The sequence below is a fragment of the Crinia signifera genome, chromosome 4 (genome assembly GCF_055691185.1).
Source record: "Crinia signifera chromosome 4, ASM5569118v1, whole genome shotgun sequence".
In the NCBI taxonomy this organism is placed as follows: Eukaryota; Metazoa; Chordata; class Amphibia; order Anura; family Myobatrachidae; genus Crinia; species Crinia signifera.
The window spans coordinates 212,840,258-212,852,533 of NC_139220.1; the positions used below are offsets into that span (position 1 = coordinate 212,840,258).

A 12,276-nucleotide genomic window follows, 5' to 3' on the forward strand; every position below is an offset into this window, starting at 1 on the left:
GGCATTCTGGGTGTTGGGAGATACATCTGTAACCACCAGGAGGTCCTTAAGGTTCTGTCCCCTCCGGTAAGCAAACCTGGGGGGCGTCTTAAGTACAGGTTCTAGAACTGGGTCACTCGCAATCAGGTGCCAGTGTTCAAGAATCTTTTTCTTTATGTGGCCGGAAACTACCGTGTAGGTACTGCAGAAATTTAGCCTGTTGTCCGCTTCATTCAGAGTCTTGGTTTTTTGTAGGAGCAGATCTTCCCTTTTATGCTCAAGAGCTCTGTGTAGTGCTGTGTCAATGTCCTTTTTATAGTACCCTCTTTCCAGGAATCGTTTACCCATCTCTATCAGAGCTAATGGTAGTTCTTCTGGATTGGAGGTGATGCGGCAGACTCTCAGCATTTGGGAATAGGGTAAGCCCCTTTTGAGGGGTTCCGGATGATAGCTGTTGGCATGGAGTAAGGTGTTCTTATCTGTAGTTTTGCTGAATACTCTGGTCTGCAAGCGGTTGTCTTGTAATGTTATGCTGACGTCCAGAAAACTGATGGTACTGCAGCTGAAATTGATGGTGAATTTAATTGTCCCAGGGATGTTGTTGAGGTGATTTACAAAGAGGAGCAGATTCTCCTCACCCCCAGTCCACAATAAGAACAAGTCATCAATGTATCTTACATATAGCTTGATGTATTTGTTGAAGATTGGATTCCCACTGATGTGTAATTTTTCATAGGCCGTCATAAAAAGGTTGGCGTAGGCAGGGGCCATATTGGACCCCATGGCTGTGCCCTGGCGCTGGAGATAGAACCTGTTAAGGAAGAGGAAATAATTCTTATTCAAGATAATTTCCATCAGAAGGGTAAGGTAATCAATGGGTGGTCCAGTGTAGGTGTCACTGTTGGTAATGATTTCACGGCAAGCTGCAATCCCTAGATTGTGCGGGATATTGGTGTATAGGCTTGGAACGTCCAAGGTCACCAGTATTGAGCCAGGTGAGATATCAGTAATTCTGTTCAATTTGCGCAAAAAGTCAGAGGTGTCTTCTATAAAGCTTTCTGTGCCCTTGACCACTGGTTGCAGGTAAAAATCCACCAGTTGAGAGATGGGCTGGCACAGAGACCCTCTTGCCGAGATTATGGGTCGAGTTCTATGGGCGTACTTGGCGCCTTTATCTGTACTATAAATATAGCTGCCTTTCTAACTGTCAGCACCCCTGATGAGAACTGGACGTGTGATCCAGTTTGAAACAGCTGTCGGGTCAGCTGTGATGTTGTTATAACTTATTGTTACTATGCTGTAAAAACAACTTCAATACACGTTTTTTTCACCTATTTACTGAGTGCTGGTCTGTCTCTTTTCCTGCTGCAAGGTTGGGTAAGTGCTTTCTTTATCTACTACATTGGACCCTGCACCAAGAACGTTACCATTTGCTACAGAGTGCCGTTTTGAGAACCCCTTATTATATATATATATATATATATATATATATATATATATATATATATATATATATATATATATATAGTCCATATTACTGGCACTCACATTTGAATGTTGAGTTGCTGGGGTGACATTCCAAAATGTAGTGAGGCTTGCTAGAAGGTCGCTACTGCATGCAGTGTAAATAGATGGAGTCACTCACCAGTCTTGTAATCAAACAGGGGTTCTTTTTAATCAGGCAGCATGGCAAACAACGATAGGCATCAACGTTTCGGTCCGCCTCTGGGACCTTTTTCAAAAAGGTCCCAGAGGCGGATTGGAGGTGATGCGGCAGACTCTCAGCATTTGGGAATAGGGTAAGCCCCTTTTGAGAAAAAGGTCCCAGAGGCGGACCGAAACGTCGATGCCTATCGTTGTTTGCCATGCTGCCTGATTAAAAAGAACCCCTGTTTGATTACAAGACTGGTGAGTGACTCCATCTATTTACACTATATATATATATATATATATATATATATATATATACACACATATACATACACAGTATATACACACACATACACACATATAGATACATACACACGCACACACAATATCTTCCCTGGCACTCTGGTGTCCCAAATCTGGGTTACCTCCACAGGGGTGAGTCCATTCTTTATGGTCGCAGGAAAGTAGGCGGCACACAAAAGGCTCCAAACTTATTAAGAAAAGTGCTAGTGCAGTTTAATATAATATATATATTTTTTTTTTTTTTACAAATTCCAGCACTCACAGGATGCAGGGATATATATTGCCGGGTGCACTCCAAAGGTTTACCCACTGGACACCGATGTCCTAAGATACTTGCGGGGTGAGGCGGCACTCCAGTCATAAAAAAGCACCTTGTGGCCCCTATCCAGATCGGATCACAGTATAAATTTGTTTGGAAAATGGGCAAAACCATGTGCACTGCAGGTGGGGCAGATGTAACGTGCAGAGAGAGTTAAATTAGGGTGGGGTGTGATGAAAATGAAATCTAAATTGCAGTGTAAAAATAATGCAGCCAGTATTTACCCTGCACAGAAACAAAATAACTCACACAAATCTAACTCTCTCTATACATATTACATCTGCCCCACCTGCAGTGCACATGGTTTTGCCCATTTTCCAAACAAATTTGTACTGCGATCAGATCTGAATAAAGGCCTTTATGTGGTCACCTAAATTTACCACACCATATACCCCTTATATAATTCATGCAACACAATAGTAACCCCCTTAAACTGTACTTGCATCTTACACATTATGGCACATGAAATGAGCCAAAATTCACACTATGGAACATGGATTGAGTCAAAATTCACGTTATGCCACATGGATTAAGGCAAAATTCATTTTGCCACATGGAATGAGCCAAAATACACACTATACCAAACGGATTAAGCAAAAATTCACAATATGCTTCATAAACAGGGGCATTGACCCACATGAAATATTTACACCATAATGCACATTACATGATAAGCCATTACGTATTATGCCAAACACCATAATGCATATTAAAACTTATGCTACATAAGTGCTGCTTACCTACATTTTCATTGCCAGGGGTTCCATGCTCGTTGACATGTGAGATTGCATGCTCATTGCTAAGGGGAAATACATGCTCACGGTAACTGGGGGACAGCCTCCACCGGGCAGAAGTGACAGCCATTGACAGCCGGGCAGAGAGCAGGATGCTGCCCGGCTGTATTCAGATCACTGCAGGTCCCGGGTATTTTAAATAATACCCTTTTTACACCAGAATATGCAGGGATTTACCAGAGAATATGGTTGCAGGATCATGCAGAGACATTCCCTGTCTTCCCCCTTTTACACCAGCCTAGTCCCTGCATTTTCTGGGGTGAGGGGGAGAGAAAACCACCCCCCTCTCCTTTCCCCCCTTTACCAACCAGCTATATCTTCGGAACCAACTGACCCATTTACATGGGACCAGTATCATATTGAAGAACTTTTGAGTTGGCTTTGAATGGTTTTGGTGTCATTAAACTGGGCCGTTTGCTTCCAGAGAAATCTGCCCTCAAACAACATGAACAGCCATGAAATTATATTTCAGAAATGAAAAAAATAGGTTTACCCGCAATATCTCTGGAACCAATTAACCCATATGGACCAGTCTGGTATCAGATTGAAGGCCCAGCAGTTTGGGTTCGGTTGAGATCAACCTCGAGCTTCTGTGCTGCCGGAGGGGGAACAGGCAGCTGTTGGAACCAGGTGGGGGTCGGAATTAGTGGGTCCCATGTTATCCTATGGCGAAAACATTCCAGCTTTGCCCAGCGATATCTCCGGTTCCGTGGGGGCTAGTGACAAGGAGCCAGGCTTGTTGGAAAGCCCTGGCCCTCAGCTGCAGCTCCATCAGGCCCATTGTTAATCCAGCCCTGCTTAACACTATAGTCATATGGACTTCTTCAGGGGTAATAATTCCTCTGAAGCTTTTCCAAAATGCTGTATCAAAATGTCCCAGCAAGAGCAGCTTAATTAATAAAATAGAGCTTTAGAAAAACAATGCATTGCACATACATTTCATTAATTTAGTATATATTTATTTTGTTCATTTAAACTATACAAGCTAATCAAATAAAAATATTTTCTTTTAAAGCATTATTTTTTCAAATATTACATACAGCAGCAAATATATGGGATATGCATTCAATGTTTTAAGAAAGGTATAGGCAAGTAGACTATGTAGTTCTGTCGCCATGCATATTCCCAATGTGTATAGGCACAATGATGTTCGCCCACTTGTATATAACAGGAATAAATAGAAATAAGGACCCAAGGACTGAAACCATAAGAAATGTCCATAAAAATACCCGGTCTAATACTTGAGCCACAAATTTCCAATCTTCAACAACCTGGAAACAAAACAAAGTTACATGTTATTTGGGTTGAATTGAACTGTTTTGTTCCGGTGATGTTCTCTGCACTTTCCAATTTCTAACTTTAAATTTGAAGTTTATAAAAACATGCACAAAAAATACAGCAAATTAATATTATTATTATTATTATTTTTTTTTTTTTTTATATATGGCAGTGGTTCCCAAACTTTTTTGAATCACGGTGCCCTAGTATAAGATTTTTTTAAATGGCACCCCTAGGTGAAAAGTTTCTTTTTGAGTACTTTTATATACTAAATTAAATAAATTGTGTTTATATGTTATCCTTATGTTCATTTATGTGGTGAGGGGTATGGATCATTGGATAGACACCAACTAGGAGGACAAGCATTAGGTCGACATGAAGGAAGAAAAAGTGTTGTACTTCTCCACAAGGGAGGGGTACGGGGTGGGTGGCGCTGTGACTTGTGTTGAGTCACTAGCAGCTGCTGGTTTATGTCGGAGTTGTCACGTCCGAACTGTACAGGAAAAAAGGGGGGGAGTGTAGCAGCGCTGATTAAAGTAAATATAATTAAAATACCATAAAAACAGTGCAGATTGGACTGATTGTACAATTTAAAAGAAACAATTTATTAAATGATGAGACCAAAATATGCTGGTAAAACACAAGGGGTAGGTCCTGGGGGGACAAGTGGTGTGGGACTGTCCGTTCCTATTATGCCTGGAAATATAGTCATAAAGTGCAAATGCAATAAGCGAAATTGGGTTACCGTCCACCTGTAGACACGTTGTAGGGGTGTGATGTAGTTCTCCCTGGGACTCAAGGCCCTGAGTTGGAATGTGGGCCGAGTCACCGTCCAGAGTAGGGGAGACACCCAGGATGGAACTCCCAAAGATGGTGTTGGGGTCTTTCAGGATGTAGTTTGGTGTCCACGGTTAGGTAAAACCCGAAATAGAATCCACGGCTGGTCTGGAACAGTCCAATCAAAAGTGAAAAGGGGGGGAAAATTGCAGTACATCTGACGCGTTTCGCCGTCTCAACGGCTTTATCAAAGGTGACATACTGGTGTGGCTGAAGGTTTTTTATACCAGACTTGACAGGAAATAGATTTGGTCACATGGTACATAGTATACACATAATCAGTCCAATCTATAATTAAAATTAATGAAGGTATGTGGAGGAGGCAGAAAGAGCATAAAATTAATTATAAAATAACATTTTTTATGAGAAAAACAATATAATATATAATGAAATAAAATAAAATAAAAACGGGGGAATTAATTGTGGGTGCACTTGAGTCATGTGGCTCTGGGAAAGAGCCATCTTCCTATTGGTTATATTAAAATACCTGGTTAGTCAATGTGTCCCCGTATTGGTTGGACATATATAAATAGGAAGAAGGGCAATGCTTGTAAGGGCGGAAGTAGTATGTCCGTCCGTTTATTTGTGTAACATGGAGCTGATAGGGCAGCGCCGGCCGTGTACGCGGTGACATTGTACCTCCGGCCGGCTCCCCTCGCAGCAGCTATCTATTATGCGTCTGATAGGCGCGAGGGTGGTATATTGGTTCCACTACGATGCAGAGTGTTTACAAAACAGCCGGGTGTGTGCGTGATGACGTAATACGTCCGGCATTTCAGATGTGGCTGTAAGTGGCTGGATTTAGTCACATTGTGTGCGTTGCGTCATAGCGTCACGCAACCTTCGTGAGTAGACGTGTTACTTAGATGCCCATAGTTGTTGTCTATTGGTCACATGGTCGGACAAGGGAGGTCATGTGATCTACATTGTGATTACTGGTTGCTATGGTTATCTAGGCAGACGGGAGGATATAAACAGTGCTAGGTCCGGAAATATTCAGAGCAGAGTTCTAATAGATAGATTTATCATGAACTAACAGAGCAGTTCCAAATATCAATCACATATTCAGAGGGAATATATCCTATATAGGGGACGTATAGTATACAATTTGGTTTATACAACAGAAAATACAATTTCGACTAAAGAATGTTTATAAAAAATGAAGCAATATAGTAAAGAAAATATATATAAAAAAGGTATATACATTTTGTTAACCCTTACATATGGGCAGTGTTGGAAAGGGTGTAAAGTGATTTCTTAGTTGTACATGGCCACATTTTACTAGTGAAAATTCGGAAAATCTTTTTCCGAATTTTCACTAGTAAAATGTGGCCATGTACAACTAAGAAATCACTTTACACCCTTTCCAACACTGCCCATATGTAAGGGTTAACAAAATGTATATACCTTTTTTATATATATTTTCTTTACTATATTGCTTCATTTTTTATAAACATTCTTTAGTCGAAATTGTATTTTCTGTTGTATAAACCAAATTGTATACTATACGTCCCCTATATAGGATATATTCCCTCTGAATATGTGATTGATATTTGGAACTGCTCTGTTAGTTCATGATAAATCTATCTATTAGAACTCTGCTCTGAATATTTCCGGACCTAGCACTGTTTATATCCTCCCGTCTGCCTAGATAACCATAGCAACCAGTAATCACAATGTAGATCACATGACCTCCCTTGTCCGACCATGTGACCAATAGACAACAACTATGGGCATCTAAGTAACACGTCTACTCACGAAGGTTGCGTGACGCTATGACGCAACGCACACAATGTGACTAAATCCAGCCACTTACAGCCACATCTGAAATGCCGGACGTATTACGTCATCACGCACACACCCGGCTGTTTTGTAAACACTCTGCATCGTAGTGGAACCAATATACCACCCTCGCGCCTATCAGACGCATAATAGATAGCTGCTGCGAGGGGAGCCGGCCGGAGGTACAATGTCACCGCGTACACGGCCGGCGCTGCCCTATCAGCTCCATGTTACACAAATAAACGGACGGACATACTACTTCCGCCCTTACAAGCATTGCCCTTCTTCCTATTTATATATGTCCAACCAATACGGGGACACATTGACTAACCAGGTATTTTAATATAACCAATAGGAAGATGGCTCTTTCCCAGAGCCACATGACTCAAGTGCACCCACAATTAATTCCCCCGTTTTTATTTTATTTTATTTCATTATATATTATATTGTTTTTCTCATAAAAAATGTTATTTTATAATTAATTTTATGCTCTTTCTGCCTCCTCCACATACCTTCATTAATTTTAATTATAGATTGGACTGATTATGTGTATACTATGTACCATGTGACCAAATCTATTTCCTGTCAAGTCTGGTATAAAAAACCTTCAGCCACACCAGTATGTCACCTTTGATAAAGCCGTTGAGACGGCGAAACGCGTCAGGTGTACTGCAATTTTCCCCCCCTTTTCACTTTTGATTGGACTGTTCCAGACCAGCCGTGGATTCTATTTCGGGTTTTACCTAACCGTGGACACCAAACTACATCCTGAAAGACCCCAACACCATCTTTGGGAGTTCCATCCTGGGTGTCTCCCCTACTCTGGACGGTGACTCGGCCCACATTCCAACTCAGGGCCTTGAGTCCCAGGGAGAACTACATCACACCCCTACAACGTGTCTACAGGTGGACGGTAACCCAATTTCGCTTATTGCATTTGCACTTTATGACTATATTTCCAGGCATAATAGGAACGGACAGTCCCACACCACTTGTCCCCCCAGGACCTACCCCTTGTGTTTTACCAGCATATTTTGGTCTCATCATTTAATAAATTGTTTCTTTTAAATTGTACAATCAGTCCAATCTGCACTGTTTTTATGGTATTTTAATTATATTTACTTTAATCAGCGCTGCTACACTCCCCCCCTTTCGACATGAAGGAAGGTCGACATGACTGAAGATCAACATGCAGGAAGGTTGACATGGGTTAGGTCGACAGGGTCATTAGGTCAACACAAGCATTAGGTCGACATGATGAAGGTCGACAGTCAAAAGGTTGACATGGGGTTTTTCACTTTTTTGATCCAAATGTTGACACAGTTGCCATGGACACAGAAATGTAGCACTGCTGCACTTGCCATGCTTCGGGCATGGTGTCTCGCTATGCTCGGAATACTATTTTATTCTCCCACCATGCCCTAGTAGATGGTAGGGCATGAAATACCACCTATCGGCACATGTCGGCTCAAAAAAAAGGGGAAAAAAACCATGTTGACCCTTTGAAGGTCGACCTTCCCCATGTCGACCTAATGACCCTGTCGACCTAAACCATGTCAACCTTCTTGTATGTTGACCTTCAGTCATGTTGAACTAATGCTTGTCGACATAATGCTTGTAGACCTAGTGACCGTAACCCGTGGTGAGGGACAGGATTTGCTTCTGCTTGTCAACAAAGTTTATGATTGGCAGCCGCAAACACTGGTTTTGCATATTACACTGACCATAAATAATTTAAATTGGTCCTGGAAAACCACCCGAGGGCACCAATGCAAGTGCTCCATGGCACCCCAGGGTGCCACGGCACACAGTTTGGGAAGCACTGATATATGGTGTGCTTATGCTATTTATATGTTGAGCTGCTACATGACTGTATTGTGTGAGTAGAATTTGGGAAAATACTTACAGTAGCTCTTGTACAATATAGTTGCCACGTGCTACATATGTCTGAGATTTTGTGTGTCCCGCTGTTAGTACTGCAGAGCATCCATTATTAAAATGGTGGGTACATTTGCTGTATAGCGGGAGGCATTACAAGGCTCGCTAAGCAAACTAACGCTGCTTAGCAAGCCAACTGGAATGACCTCCACTGTCCCAATCCATTGTTGGGTGGGTCGGGAACATTTAAAAATTCTGATTCCCAGATTTAAAGCTAAAATCGATCAGGATCAGCAAATCAGGCATTTTTAACATGTTCAATCTCACTGATTCTCTGATGGCTTACTGATCATCACTGGCTGCCAATCGATGTACACAGTCCATCTGAGTTGGGGAATCACCCCATAGATATACGGGGACCATTAGAGAGATTAAATCTAGATTGGGGATCCAAAAATGCAGGAAAGCATCTTAATGAACAACTCGTATATATCTGCCAAAAATCTGCAACAAATCCACTCTACAAATGAAAACAATAAGAGACCTGTTACAGTTTGAAAATTATTCCAAAGATGGCAGAAGAGTAAGTGACCAGCTTGAATATTTTATTGATGTGGATATTGCTAAATTACGAAGTAAGCTAGCTAAGGAAGGTAAAAATGTTGGCTTGCACCAAACTACTATATAGAATTGGAATATACATGTATATATATATATATATATATATATATATATATATATATATATATATATATATATATATAATATATATGTAGGATAGTGATATTGACTTCAATATCTCCCCAGACTTGTGTGTGTGTGGAGAGCAATAAAAAAAAAAAAAACATTTAAAAGTTTTTATGTCAGTTATCCAGATGACATACATACCTCACGGACTTCATGTTCTTTAACCACATGCCTTGTTATATAACGTATGGAATCCAAAGCTGCCTCTAATGTATTCCTGGATTTCTGTGGTCCATTCAATATTCCAGTTTCTTCTTTCCGTGTAAAGTATCTGTCTACATGACTCCTCATACACAACAATTTAGGAAGTCTATGAAGAAAGATCTTCCGGACCCAAGGTGCCATTGCATTATGTGTTGCAGAAGATCGATTGTGAATATTTATCGCAAAAACTGTTATAACAATTGATAGAGTCACAAATATCATGGTGAAGACCAAGTATTCTCCAATAAGAGGTATAACTTTTGAGGATGATGGAATTATTTCTTCAATCACCAGAAGGAAAACAGTTAGAGACACCAGCACAGATGTGCAAAGTGAGATTTTTTCACCTCCATTGGAAGGGAGGTAAAAAACAAGGATTGTTAAGAAAGAAAGTCCTATACAAGGAACGATAAGAAAAAGCGTATAAAAGAGAGGCAAACGTCTTATGATGAATGAATACGTAATAAATGGGAACCAGCAGCAGCCATCAGTTCGGTTCCCTCTCTGTCCGGTAGCAGTAACTATTTCCCATTCTCCATTATCAAAGAAGTCTCTCTTGTCAACATCATGGTCTTCGAGAATGATGTTAACTTGTGATCCATCATAAGTCCATGATCCAAACTTCATGGAACAGTTTTGTAGGTCAAAGGGAAAAAAGGTGACATCAATTGTACAAGAACTTTTATAGTTGGCAGGTGGTGTCCAGTTAATGGTGCCATCAAATCTGACCACAGCTTTTGTAACGGAGCCTTCAAAACGACCATCAGCACTAAAATAAAGACAGGTATTCATAAACAGATTATTTTTAGAAATTATTTTTCTATACCTCTACATGAAAACTACTGCACTTACTTGAGATATAAAAAGTGATTCTCCACCTTTAGACTACTTCAACGTATTGACCTACATAAATGCCTCTTGCTACTTTTACTAAGTTGCTTTCTTTTTTTGTTTGCTCTGTGCTTTTCAACCATTTAATGATATATTTGCTCCTGAATAAATCACAGCCCTGCTGTACTTTTGGCATTCTATACATTCCACAAAATATGACATTTCTCTTTCAATTGTCAGACCAGTTACAGGAGCATCTAAACCAATTAAATCCTACAAACATCTAATTGTACTTTAATATGGTTTTCAATTCTCTCCCTTCCCTAACTTCTGCATCAGACTGAACTAAAAGGCTTCAGAAGGAAGCAGAAATACATAATGATAAAGAAATGTTTGGAACATTCAAAAAGGACAAGAACACTTAATACTATTACCTTCTGCCTACAGCTCTTGTTAATTCAATGTACTTTTAATACTATCATCTTCCCCACAACAGATAGGACTAAAAGGTCTGCTCTATCCCTGTCATGGCTTTACCAGACTGCTTCAATAACAGATCACTTAAATTATTATTATGCTATGTCTCATTTGCCTGCAACATGTTGTAATGCTATGAAAAGAAAAATCGAAATTGTGCTCAACTGCGCTCAAGAGCAGCTGGTGTCCCCAGTAGAACGATAAGGACAATTTGTATAAATACACAAAGGTTATGTTCCCTCCACCGGCGCCAAAAATAGGGAAAGGTACTTGTGTATTATCAGGGCGCCCGATTTCATCTAAATCGCATACGATTTAGTGGCCGATTTGATCTGCAGTGCGATTTCACGGCCGATTTAGCAGCCGATTTAGCAGCCGATTTTCGGACAATTTTCCGCGATATCCTGCCGATTTGCATGCTATTCCATCCTTGCACACCCCCACTAGCCAAGTCAGCCCGAAGCGTGGTGAGCGGACGTGGTACGCGTCCTCCCCTCCTGTTCATACCCCCACTATCCACGTCGGCGTGGAGTTGATTTTATAAAGCGAGGCAAGCGCAGCGAGCCACCGATCAAGCAAGCGTGGCGAGCGGATGCCGAAAACGATCCCGAAGCGTGGTGAACGCAGCGAGCCCCACAAGGGGACGCGGAATATACGTCAAGTAATCCATGTCCCCTCGCGGGATCGTTTTCCCCTGCGCTTGCCACGATTCGGCCTCGGTGGCTCGCTGCGCTCGCCACACTTTATTAATCTCCACGCCGACGTGGATAGTGGGGTATGAACAGGTCAGTAGGACGCGTACCGCTTCAGGCTAACTTGGATAGTGGGGGTGTGCAAGGATGGAATAGCATGCAAATCGGCAGGAAATCACGCAAAATCGGCCGAAAATCGGCCGCTAAATCACATCCGATTTTTTGCATGCGCTTTGCGGCCGATTTCGCGGGCGCCTTGAGAACACACAAGTACCTAGGGAAATGCTATACACCCCTCATCTTCTCCGCCTCACTAATGGTTTGAAAGGTCAGGATAGATGAAAACTTGGTTGGTCCTGAATTCGTATGCTCCCAAAGGCTCATATACATGGTGAAGGGTCTCTATGCATGTATATGACTCTTTGGGAGCATACAAATTCAGGACCAAACATGTTTTCATCTATCCTGACCTTTCAACCAATAAGTGAGGCAGAGAAGATTAGAC

The 12,276-nt window shown here is 41.3% G+C and overlaps 1 protein-coding gene across 6 annotated transcripts in view; it reads right to left on the reverse strand.

The window, feature by feature from the left end:
* Positions 1–2,565: 2,565 nt before the first annotated feature.
* LOC146074974 (neuronal acetylcholine receptor subunit alpha-5-like) overlaps positions 2,566–12,276 on the reverse strand; it is a 36,656-nt gene continuing 26,945 nt past the window's right edge. For all 6 annotated transcript variants that reach the window (XM_083183734.1, XM_083183738.1, XM_083183735.1 and 3 more), the window contains 2 exons: positions 9,709–10,540; positions 2,566–4,316 (listed from right to left, as the gene is read on the reverse strand). In XM_083183734.1, the coding sequence (XP_083039860.1) occupies positions 4,143–4,316; positions 9,709–10,540 (1,006 nt within the window). In that variant the 3' untranslated portion in view covers positions 2,566–4,142. The remainder of the gene's footprint in view (positions 4,317–9,708; positions 10,541–12,276) is intronic.